Source organism: Echiichthys vipera (genome assembly GCF_963691815.1).
Source record: "Echiichthys vipera genome assembly, chromosome: 19".
Classification (NCBI taxonomy): domain Eukaryota; kingdom Metazoa; phylum Chordata; class Actinopteri; order Perciformes; family Trachinidae; genus Echiichthys; species Echiichthys vipera.
The window spans coordinates 19,940,708-19,953,184 of NC_139844.1; the positions used below are offsets into that span (position 1 = coordinate 19,940,708).

The 12,477-nt window shown below is 41.7% G+C and overlaps 4 protein-coding genes across 4 annotated transcripts; 3 read left to right on the forward strand and 1 right to left on the reverse strand.

Annotated features, from left to right (window-relative positions):
- Window positions 1–291: 291 nt before the first annotated feature.
- On the reverse strand, window positions 292–4,380 carry LOC310961618 (inactive serine protease 35-like). The gene is made up of 2 exons (XM_083933751.1): window positions 4,213–4,380; window positions 292–3,638 (listed from the first exon to the last, which is right to left on the reverse strand). The coding sequence occupies exon 2, from the start codon at window positions 3,632–3,634 to the stop codon at window positions 2,258–2,260; it is 1,377 nt and encodes a 458-aa protein (XP_083789877.1). The 5' UTR covers window positions 3,635–3,638; window positions 4,213–4,380; the 3' UTR covers window positions 292–2,257.
- A 1,549-nt stretch (window positions 4,381–5,929) lies between these two features.
- LOC310961712 (leukotriene B4 receptor 1-like) lies at window positions 5,930–6,892 on the forward strand (the record flags this gene model as incomplete). The annotated part of the gene is made up of 1 exon (XM_083933923.1): window positions 5,930–6,892. The coding sequence occupies one exon, from the start codon at window positions 5,930–5,932 to the stop codon at window positions 6,890–6,892; it is 963 nt and encodes a 320-aa protein (XP_083790049.1).
- A 62-nt stretch (window positions 6,893–6,954) lies between these two features.
- On the forward strand, window positions 6,955–8,475 carry LOC310961713 (leukotriene B4 receptor 1-like; the record flags this gene model as incomplete). The annotated part of the gene is made up of 2 exons (XM_083933924.1): window positions 6,955–6,970; window positions 7,628–8,475. The coding sequence occupies 2 exons, from the start codon at window positions 6,955–6,957 to the stop codon at window positions 8,473–8,475; spliced, it is 864 nt and encodes a 287-aa protein (XP_083790050.1).
- Window positions 8,476–11,246: 2,771 nt separating this feature from the next.
- Window positions 11,247–12,155, forward strand: LOC310961714 (C-C chemokine receptor type 4-like; the record flags this gene model as incomplete). Its single annotated transcript, XM_083933925.1, has 1 exon — window positions 11,247–12,155. The coding sequence occupies one exon, from the start codon at window positions 11,247–11,249 to the stop codon at window positions 12,153–12,155; it is 909 nt and encodes a 302-aa protein (XP_083790051.1).
- Window positions 12,156–12,477: the final 322 nt, after the last annotated feature.

The window sequence follows — 12,477 nt, forward strand, 5'->3', positions numbered from 1 at the left end:
CTTTTGTCGCCTTGTTCTTTGGAAATTCAACATTTTTTTATCAGCATGAAGTATTTCGTTTGACAGGAAAATGTGTTTGTGGCATGACAATGTCAGTTCAAAAACAGACGGAATAGCAATGCAAGATATTTTAAACATCAAAAATATATATATGTATATACTATATACACATATAAACCTGTATATACTGTGTGGATACAGTATTTCTTGAATATGAAGTGAAATGAGGATCAACAGGTTGTACTTATGTATCAAAATGTTTACATCATGGAACACGGCATGAGTTTTTTTTATCATTTACTTTACATAGTTACAGTTTCAGGGTATGTTTCGTTAGGTGTTTGGAGACAGACAAACAAATATGGTGTTTAGAACATTTAATATTGTAACTCTAATGTCAAATTCATATACTGTGTCATGTTTTCAGCCATTTTTGAGTCATTCACGTGATTTCCTCCAGCCTCTAAATGAACTGATAAATGGCTGAATATGCCACACATCCAGAACAGCCTGACAAACTGTCACTGAAGAGGTGAGCTGGTCTCAGATCAGCATTCCTGGGAAGTATGTATACAGTTGTGAAACTTTGCTCTTAGAAGTATCAACATTTCAAAAATGACATGCAGTAATTTGCTCTTATCTAAGTTAAGAACAAGGGCCATGCATAATACAGTTCCCACAATTATTCCAGCGAGACAGGTGCAGAGGTCTGCTACATTTGTAACCAGCAGAGGCAGCGGCTGCACACTTTCCATATTTGAAATCAATGAAACATACATCTATCCTAATAAACATGAAAAAGCTAATGGCATGGTGGTGATAATGTCACCATAACGTTTTGGGAAAAAGACGTTTTTACTTCACATACAAACATTTTATGGGACCTCCAGCTAAGTCGCTCTCAATGTATCATGTATTTAAAGTGCAATTCTGGCGCAAAATCATCCCATTCCGGCGCAAAATCATCCCATGGTCTTTTTTGGCACTTACATACATCAAATAAGCCATCCAGACAGTTTTTTGTATATATAACGGAGAATTCCTGGAGAGTCGCTAACAGCCGGACGTTGCTCACACTGATTAGCTTGGGGCAGTACGGTGTACGCATTAAAACATTTAACAGTTTTTTTTTTACCACTGATACTAATCAAAAAAACACCAAACCTCTGCAGTAGCATGAGAAGAGTCCCTACACATAAAACAAATCATCAACAACGTAGTTAGTGAACCCGGGGTTTATTAAAAGAGAGTTTTGAAAGACTTACCTACTGGCCCCGGTACAAGCTCCTCTTGTAGTTCATTGGTGCTTCGTTTTTTGTGTAGGGACTCTTATCATGCTACTGCAGAGGTTTGGTGTTATTTTGAGCAATATTTAAAAAGCCCTTTTAATGCCTTCACTGTACTGCCCCGAGCTAATCAGTGCTAGCCACGTTTGACTGTTAGCGACTCTTCAGGATTTCTCCGTCAATACTTAATACATGAAAAAACTGCCTCGATGGCTTATTTGATCCATATAAGTGCCAAAAAAAGACCATGGGACTATTTTGAACCAGTATTGCACATTAAGGGGAACTTTGGTGTTTTTCCACATGGACCCTGTTTTCTCATGTGTTTGTGTAAGCAGCTCATGGGAACAACCATTTTTGAAAGTCCAGTACTGAGCAAGAACGAGCAAAATCCTTTAGAAAACACTGAAGTACGCTTTCTGTACTCCAACCAACCTCACTCGTTACTATGACGACTGGCTGCAGACCGTGGAGTGCCATGGGTTTCCAGAGACATTGCATGGTGGCTCTCCACCGGCCGCACTTCACCGCTGCTTGGTGTGTTTTTGGAGTTAGACACTCAAACATGGGAAAATAGGGTCCAGGTTCCCTTTTAAATGGTTACTGTATCATTTTTGAACTCATTTAAGGTTTTTACAATTTCCCAAACTGTGTTGTTGAATGATGGGTAGATTTGATAATGACAAGTTGTGCATGAAGCCGTGATGCAGCCATGGCACATAACCTTTGGAGGCGTGCTACTGGCTGTTTAAGTGCTTGAGGAAGGGCATTTTGATTGTAGTCTTTAATTAGGATTCACATCTATACTTTTCTAAAGGTTAGCCTCTTTGTACAAAGCTTCAAAGTCCTACTTTTCACTCAAATAAATTCAACTCTTTAAATCAAAGTTTAGGACCATTCGTACAGTAAGACTTGTTTTTAAAAAATGTAATATATGTAGGCCTAGATCTCTCTTTTCCATCACTTTGCAGTCAAACCTCTTTACAGAGACTTGGGTCTCCATGGATCCAGTGACAGATCTGGGCGTATTTGGGCGGAGTAATCCTCACTGCAACATTAAAATCCCTCTGCTCGCCTCCTTCCACATCCACCCACTGATGGCCTGAAAACACCCCAATCACCCTCCGCTGCCACTTCCCTTTCCTGCCTTCCTCTCCCGCTTCCTGTCTCAGACGCACGTAAACACCTGCACCCGTGGCGCCCGGCTGCGCGTCACAGTGCTGGTACATCAAATCATCGGACTTGTTTGTCACCGAACAAAACCGGTAAACCACCTTCTCATTTCCACGCCCGTCCGACAGGCTTTTATCTGCGTCGTAGCCTGAGAAGTGGATCCGTGCCAGGGGGGTGGCAGAGGGCGCCACTCCCAGCTCCATGTACTTTTGTTTGAGGGGGCGTTTGAGCTCCAGGAGAGCGTAATCGTAGTCGGGGGACACTGAGTTAGTGGAGCTCTTGGTGTGAATCCATCCTTGAGGGATTCTGGTTTGTTTAACTCGTGTCCAACGGAAGACCGGTTGCTTTCTCGATTCAGAACTGCGTCGTATACGTCTGAGACTTACAGCATCACCCTCCTCACCCTCTTTTCTTCCCCTGCGCTTCCTGCTGTTGCTTCCCTTTCTCCCTCTCACTACATTTCCATCTATACTATTCTGCTCCTCACCTTCCTCCATTACCTGCTCCTCACCCTCTCCTTTCATACCACTCCTTCGCCGCCCTCCTCTCCTCCTAACCCCTTTTCTTCTTTTAGTCTTGAGCTGCAACACCCCAACCCTAATCCTTTTCGCGCTCTCTAGGTAGTCCCTCCCATCGTGGATGCAATGTGCTGCTGTTAGCACGTGTTTCTGGGATACTAGGACTCCAGAGCAGCCCGTGGAGAGACGAACAGCGGTAGAGAAAGGATAGTTGGTGATGAAATGAGAATCCGAGATCACAAAGCGTCCATCTGCTCCATATACCTGTCTTTTCCTGCGGGAGCGAGCTGGTGGGTGGGCCGGCGTTCCTGCAGACGTCTTGTTAAAACCTTGCAAACTGATATCTGTGTGCGTGCGAGTGCCATTCTCATACATTGTCTCATATCCCAGAATCCTCTCTTGCTCAGTCTGGTCCATAGGTGGCAGACCGCTTTGACACTCTATTCCACAGAGCATCTTCATCCCTCCTTTCTCCTCATCTTCCTCCTGCCCTCTGAACAAAGGTGCGTTTAAGGGCTCTGTGCGGGTGTCCAGCAGCACAGGGAGGCTCTGCTTGGCCCACCTGTACGCCTCGCTGCTCTCATCTTCACCGAAAACTCCAGAAACTGTCAGGGCTGCCGCACAGAGCAGCAGAAACAGGAAGAGATTGGGTGCCATCCCACTGAAAAGAAAGACACACAGAGATATCATTTGCAAAAGACCAGGGTTGTATAGACAACAACAATAGATCCAAACCTCTTCACATCCTCTTTTTGTTTTTCATCCAGAGAAAAATGTTTCCATAGCTCGTACTTCAGCGTCAGCAGAGGGCGCACAAGCTCCATTTCTTAACAATAAACCACTGAGCAGCAAACTGTAACTGTGATATTTTACTTTAAATTAAGAAGAGGTGTCTGACACTGAATTACTAGATTAAATATAATAAATAGTTAAAAATACAGGTAATGTTATCATTATTACATGCAACAGTCATTTAATGACACAAAGAAACGTTTTTGACATCTGTAGGCTATTGACAGATATTAACAAAGTCTAGAAGTCTGATATTACTGTAGGTATTTTATGAGCTTATTCAAAGAGGTATACATCTCAGAAAAGAAGTAAGACACTCTGAAAATATAAGATAATTCATAAATAGTAAAAAAAACTAATAAAAATACAGCTTTTGTGAACAATATTAAGAGGAGAGACAGTGGTTTATTTTTAAAGATTATCAAGAAACACAAACCACATACCTGCACTCATGGAAAAAAAGACCTTCAGGGAAATGTTCTCCTTCTCATCAATAAAAGATCACCCCCATCCAAACAGCTTCCAGTAGACTGGCTTCCACCATTTACTGTTAAAAAAAAAAAACTGGATCGCAAGGAAAAAGCTGTGTGCGAGATCCTTAAAGAAGTCTACATCCCACTCTGTTGCAGAAAAAGGCAACGGGCAAACAAGCAGAAAGGGGAGTCAGCCAGCCCGGAGGAGGCAAGCATGAATGAAGGTTTTGATCATGTGATGATGTTACATTTTGGGTCAAAAGTGGAGCCATGTGCATAAATATTTTGATTCCATTGGGGATATGAACAGAACAGTGATGCTTTCAAAGGAAGGAAATGAATTTAGATGTAAAGCTATTTGCAGAGAGAATGGTGCCTTTGAGACGGTGTTTATCTGTGTTTTTACGGTCAAAGATTTAATTTTCGATTTATGTCAGGTGACGTTTGAAGTGAGTCCATGAACACCCACACACACACGCAGGCACGCAAGCACACACACACACACACACACACACACACACACACACACACAAACACACACACACACACACACACACACACACACACACACACACACACACACACACACACACACACACACACACACACACACACACACACACACACACACACACAAATCAACCTGTATTTTAACCCGTTTGGTGTATGTTGAAAAGAGTCTCTCTGCTTGGTGCAACAAGAGTTCATTCAGTGCAGGATCTTACTTCTTGATCACACACACACACAGACACACACACACACACACACACACAAAGGCTCAATTATTACTGTTAATATACTGACACATGATGTTTTTGACAGCAGGATTAAGTGATTTAACACTTTAAATTTTCTTTTGCAAACAAAAATGTGCTATATGGGATTTTGGTCTCAGGAACAGCATTCGGAGAGCTTTCTGGAGCTCTTGATCTTATCATATCGTTTTCATCAGCAGGTGGAGTTTGGCCCACTGTAGCTTGGTCACAAGAATTGCTTTGTCAGCTGCTGTTTCCAAGGTCAAGAAGGAACTCTTAACATTTGGGCAAGCACGGAAAAGAAGTCCTGAAAGAGCCCACACTAAAAGGAAATTAGACTAAAATACAAATGGCAATTGGGAAAAATCCATCTGCGGATGAAGATCACACTCGACAGATCTAAAACTCGACCCGCTTCTAAACCACCAAAGCTTCTAGACCGTTTAGTGAGATTATTTTGTCAAAATATGAAAGATTTATCGTATGTTAGATTAAGAATATTATATAACATAGTATACAATATATACTACATTTAGAATGAAAGCATCTTTGCACATATATTATTTTGGGGGGGATTGTTGTGTTACTTTGACATCATTTTTGATAAATAATGTCATCCCATTTGAACATGAGGAATTGACGCTGTTGAATTATATGAAAAGTAGTCCTCAGATTGGATACGTGAATGACAAAAGATGACCTTTGCCGGAAGCCAAATATGGGGAAATGCATCAGATAGCGAAGCCATGCAAGACTATGCTGTCATGATGAACTTGTGATTTTAGAGTAGGATTAGCATTAGCTCATATGCAAGATGTTCCTCTTTACATGCATCAAAGAGGAACATCTTGTTCATCCGACACACTGACACAGTTGCCGTCATCACTCGCTCAGTGCACAACATTCAGCTTGTCTGCCAACAAGTTTGCAGCATGGAACCGATCACCTCCACTGTGGTCAATTCTAACATCTCTATCTCTCCTGGATATCCACCTCCTGCCTCCTGGGACTCCAACGGCTTGGCTCCTTCACTGGTGCTGTCCTTCTGCTTCCTGCTGGGAGTTCCTGGAAACATCGCTGTGATCATCCTCAAACCAAACTGGCAGCACATGTCCAGTCTGAGCCAGAGTTTGATGCTGAATTTAGCCATATCTGACCTGCTCTGCCTGCTCGTCCTGCCCGTGTGGATTTATTATTTACTGTATAGCTGGACTCTCGGCCTGTTCGCCTGTAAGATCTTAAAGTATCTGATGTACTGCAGTATTTATAGTAGCCTGCTGACTGTGACGGGACTGAGCGTCCAGCGCTACCTACAGGTGGTGCACCTGCAGAAACACTTCCATCAGGCAGGAAGGAGGAGACTGCTGGTTCTGCTCTGGCTGGTCTCCATGATCCTGTCCATCCCTGCTTTAGTGGTTTATCAGGTGATCAGAAACGAGAAAGGGACAAGCTGCCTATCTAGCTTCTCTTCCGAGGCCCAGCATTTGGCCTCGCTGCTGACAGAGTCCTTGGTGGGAATTCTTTCAATCTCTGTCGTGGCATTTGCATACATCGGCCTCCACAGAAAAGTGAACCAGGCAGCTTTCTTCAACAACCCACAGACCAAACGTCTACTTACAAGTATCATCGTGAGCTTTTTTGTCCTATGGATGCCATATCATGTTATAAATGTGCTTAAAGTGGCAGCTGTTTCGCTCAAAAACGAGGGCCTGTTGAAGTTTGGCGTTGACAGCTTTTACATTGTCGGAGCACTGACAATTGTGAATAGCAGCCTGAATCCACTCCTTTATGCATTTGCTTCTAGAAACATGTGCACTATGTGCCAGAAAAGGGAAAAGGAATACAGTTGTGACTCAGAAGCTCGCAGAAGCTCCCCGACCCAGGAAGCGGAATAATTTGATATAGTATAATCAATGAAAAAACACCAAATATCAGAACGGAGCGCTGAACCTCAATGATGATAACTCAGACAAGTGATTGTTGTCGTAGCTGAACTGGAAGAAATCTATTCTCTCCTGCTGACAAACAGTTTGAGGGTGTGGTTCTCTCATTTGTCGAAGTGAGCTGCACATCATTTCTGGTTTAAGGAGGAATTTTGAGGTTAGGCAAAGGACTCCTTCAGATCAACTCTGCTGATTATAATTGGTCCTTAGCCACAGCTGTAAAAATAAATGTTAAAAATGAATCGGACAGAGTCAGAAGATCATCATGGAAATCATAAGTCCCATTGCATTTGAAATACAAAACTGTTTGCAGTATATATTATTAGAGAATTTAGGTTAAATTTCAGCAAATGTTCTAGTTCATCACAGAGTACATGACTTATCTGTCTTTCTGTTTGTGTTGTTGCCGATGTATGTGTGATAAGCCTTAACCAGCGATGTGAAAAAATGCCTTTTTAATATATATGCTGTTTGTTTGTTTTTTTAAACTGAGAATGACAATGTCCAGCCAAGTATATTAGCTTTTATAATAACTTTAATAATAGCTTTTAAGGGAGCAATCAAGTCAAAGGAAAAAAAACAGTTAATGAAAATATTGAATAAGTGTTTGTTTTGGACATCATCCAACGAGAGGAGTGACCATAAGTCTTCACAGTTTATCATCCGACAGACAAGAGGAAGGATAAGGAGAGAGTGTGCCAGTTCCTGGAAACATCGCTGTGATCATCCTCAAACCAAACTGGCAGCACATGTCCAGTCTGAGCCAGAGTTTGATGCTGAATTTAGCCATATCTGACCTGCTCTGCCTGCTCGTCCTGCCCGTGTGGATTTATTATTTACTGTATAGCTGGACTCTCGGCCTGTTCGCCTGTAAGATCTTAAAGTATCTGATGTACTGCAGTATTTATAGTAGCCTGCTGACTGTGACGGGACTGAGCGTCCAGCGCTACCTACAGGTGGTGCACCTGCAGAAACACTTCCATCAGGCAGGAAGGAGGAGACTGCTGGTTCTGCTCTGGCTGGTCTCCATGATCCTGTCCATCCCTGCTTTAGTGGTTTATCAGGTGATCAGAAACGAGAAAGGGACAAGCTGCCTATCTAGCTTCTCTTCCGAGGCCCAGCATTTGGCCTCGCTGCTGACAGAGTCCTTGGTGGGAATTCTTTCAATCTCTGTCGTGGCATTTGCATACATCGGCCTCCACAGAAAAGTGAACCAGGCAGCTTTCTTCAACAACCCACAGACCAAACGTCTACTTACAAGTATCATCGTGAGCTTTTTTGTCCTATGGATGCCATATCATGTTATAAATGTGCTTAAAGTGGCAGCTGTTTCGCTCAAAAACGAGGGCCTGTTGAAGTTTGGCGTTGACAGCTTTTACATTGTCGGAGCACTGACAATTGTGAATAGCAGCCTGAATCCACTCCTTTATGCATTTGCTTCTAGAAACATGTGCACTATGTGCCAGAAAAGGGAAAAGGAATACAGTTGTGACTCAGAAGCTCGCAGAAGCTCCCCGACCCAGGAAGCGGAATAATTTGATATAGTATAATCAATGAAAAAACACCAAATATCAGAACGGAGCGCTGAACCTCAATGATGATAACTCAGACAAGTGATTGTTGTCGTAGCTGAACTGGAAGAAATCTATTCTCTCCTGCTGACAAACAGTTTGAGGGTGTGGTTCTCTCATTTGTCGAAGTGAGCTGCACATCATTTCTGGTTTAAGGAGGAATTTTGAGGTTAGGCAAAGGACTCCTTCAGATCAACTCTGCTGATTATAATTGGTCCTTAGCCACAGCTGTAAAAATAAATGTTAAAAATGAATCGGACAGAGTCAGAAGATCATCATGGAAATCATAAGTCCCATTGCATTTGAAATACAAAACTGTTTGCAGTATATATTATTAGAGAATTTAGGTTAAATTTCAGCAAATGTTCTAGTTCATCACAGAGTACATGACTTATCTGTCTTTCTGTTTGTGTTGTTGCCGATGTATGTGTGATAAGCCTTAACCAGCGATGTGAAAAAATGCCTTTTTAATATATATGCTGTTTGTTTGTTTTTTTAAACTGAGAATGACAATGTCCAGCCAAGTATATTAGCTTTTATAATAACTTTAATAATAGCTTTTAAGGGAGCAATCAAGTCAAAGGAAAAAAAACAGTTAATGAAAATATTGAATAAGTGTTTGTTTTGGACATCATCCAACGAGAGGAGTGACCATAAGTCTTCACAGTTTATCATCCGACAGACAAGAGGAAGGATAAGGAGAGAGTGTGCTGTACTGATGAAACACGCAGATGTATGAACTCATTTACTGATTTACTTCATCTTCTTTTGTCAAGCACCACTGGAATATAGACTCCTTTTCAGGCGGATGATTTCAGCTCTTATTTTTCATATCGTTTATATTTTTATCTCCAACAGACTGAGTTGATGCATTTGTAATATGTCATTTTAAAAATATACAAATTACAAAACATATTAAAAAGGAGATGTAATGCATTATCTTCCTTTATGATGAATGGGCTTTTGTGCTTTGTTTTTTACTAAAAGTGGTATTATCAGCGATAATACCAAACTGTAAAAATATTTCGAATAAAAGTTCTGCATTGAAAATGTTACACAAACGTTTTGCTGTAAATATGAAGCTACAGCCAGCAGCGGGCTAACTTAGCTTAGCACAAAGACTGGAGAACAGTGGGAAACAGCTTGTTTGGTCCGTCCAAAAGTACAAATAAATCAATAAATACAGCGCCTGTATGAACATGTTGTATCTTATTGTTTAATCCTTACTAATAACAAAGTGTAAAAAAGACAAACTACCATTTAATGGGGGTTATGTATGAGATAATATCTGATGAGTTGTCCATTATCAGGAATTAATGGATGTTGGGGAGGCTATTAATTCCTGACTATGGACACTACGAAGGGCATTATCCCGCTTATACCATGTTCACTTGCCAGAGAAATAAAATTAGGACCTTTCATTTACATTTGCATGCATTTCACAATTTAATTAATTTAAACAATGTTGTCTTAGGGCTATAAGATTAAAAAATGAACAGAAAGTGTAGAGGCCCTTGCTTTGAATGACTTCAGCACATCTGCACCCACAGGACATCACTAGTTTCTCACACTGCTCTGGTTTGATCTTGGTCCATTCTTCTTCAGTCTCTTCCACAGTTCAGTAACTGTAGTGGGTTTCTTAGACATTACTTTGTAACCAAGGATATTCCAGAGATTCCCTATGGGGTACCATAGTCGGGTAATATGGTATGAGCTCTTTAAGGTACGACGGAGCCTGACCAATAAGGGCTTTCTAGGTAAGGAGAAGGATTTTAAATTCTATTCTGGATTTACAGGGAACCAGTGCAGCGGAGCTATTACAGGAGAAATATGATCCCTTCTTCTGGTTCGTGTCAGTACACGAGCTGCAGCATTCAGGACTTGGAGACTCTTAACAGACTTATTGGAGCAGCCTGATGATAAGGAGTTGCAATAGTCCCGCCTATAAGTTACAAATGCATGGACTAGTTTTTCTGCATCTTTTTGAGACACTATGTTCCTAATTTTCACAAATGCCGTGCAAGTGAAAAAAAAGGCAGTTCTTTTATTTTCATAAGGTTCTTGTGCAGTGGAAATGTTCACTGCTCAACCTAAAACAGAAATCTAAACATCTGTGGTGCTGTGACAAGTGGGAAAACTCCATCTACGGATGAAGATCATATGACTGAAGGTTTGAAATACAGCTACTAAACAGACTTTGTGGGGAGGTTATTTTGTCAAAACGTGCAAGTGGTTATATAAATATGTATTCAACTGTAAATATCAAGTTCAACTGATAAATAGCACAAGGGAAGGACACTTTACTGTTTTAGCATAAACACGTCATATGAGGGATGTTGTGTGGGAATTAGGAAGACAATGCTTTCATTTGAAACATTTTAAATATGTGGAGTATCTAGTTATTAAAGTAGTGCTCAGGTTTAATTTTTACTTCCCTTCGGGTGTTGAAATATGATTTTTAAAAAAACAAACAAAAAAACAACAAGGTTCCCTTTCCAGGAAACAAAATATAGGGGGAAATGCATCAGATAACGAAGACAAGCAAAACTATGCAGCCATGACGAACTTGTGATATGATAGCAGGATTAGCTTCAGACAGCTCATTTGCAATTTGTTCCCCTTTGAATGCTTAAAAGGACAACATCCTGTTCATCCGACAGAGTCCCACTGACAGAGTTGCCGTCATCACTCGCTCAGTGCACAACATTCAGCTTGTCTGCCAGCAAGTCTGCAGCATGGAACAGATCAACTCCACTGTGGTCAATTCTAACATCTCTTCCTCTCCTGGATATCCACCTCCTGCCTCCTGGGACTCCAGCAGCTTGGCTTCTGCGCTGGTGCTGTCCTTCTGCTTCCTGCTGGGAGTTCCTGGAAACATCGCTGTGATCATCCTCAAACCGAACTGGCAGCACATGTCCAGTCTGAGCCAGAGTTTGATGCTGAATTTAGCCATATCTGACCTGCTCTGCCTGCTCCTCCTGCCCGTGTGGATTTATTATTTACTGTATAGCTGGACTCTCGGCCTGTTCGCCTGTAAGATCTTAAAGTATCTGATGTACTGCAGTATTTATAGTAGCCTGCTGACTGTGATGGGACTGAGCGTCCAGCGCTACCTACAGGTGGTGCACCTGCAGAAACACTTCCATCAGGCAGGAAGGAGGAGGCTGCTGGTTCTGCTGTGGCTGGTTGTGATGATCCTCGGCATCCCTGCTTTAGTGTTTGAACAGCTGACCACGGACCAGCAACGGACAAACTGCCGATCTCACCACTCTTCCCAGACCCAGCGGGTGGCCGTGCTGCTGACAGAGTCCTTGATGGGAATTCTTTCAATCTCTGTCGTGGCATTTGCATACATCGGCCTCCACAGAAAAGTGAACCAGGCAGCTTTCTTCAACAACCCACAGACGACCCGGCTGTTCACAAGTATCATTGTGACCTTTTTTGTCCTATGGATGCCATATCATGTTATAGTCATGCTTAAAGCGGCAGCTATATTGCTAAAAAATGAGGGCCTGTTGAAGTTTTGCAATGATACCGTTGAAATTGTCGGAGCGCTGATAATTGTGAATAGCAGCTTGAATCCACTCCTTTATGCATTTGCTTCTAGAAACATGTGCACTATGTGCCAGAAAAGGGAACATTAATACTGTCGTTCCTCAAAGAGGCTGGCAGAATCTCACTGTTCCCGTTCGCGTCGAGTCATTTGATAAAGTATGATGGATGAAAAAACACCAAATATCAGTACCGAGTGCAGAACCTGAAGTCAGAGGAAATGATTGCTGTCATTCTGGAGCTGAAAAAAAGGTGTTTTAATTAAAATATCTTTTCTGTTTACATGTTTTCTCTGATGTCATGTGATGTATATTGTGAGGTGGTTTGGGGTCTGGGGATGAAATTAATGCCTGTTATCTTCATTTCTATTGTCTGTTACCCTCTCATTTGTTAATTTCTTGTCCGAGCTGTTCT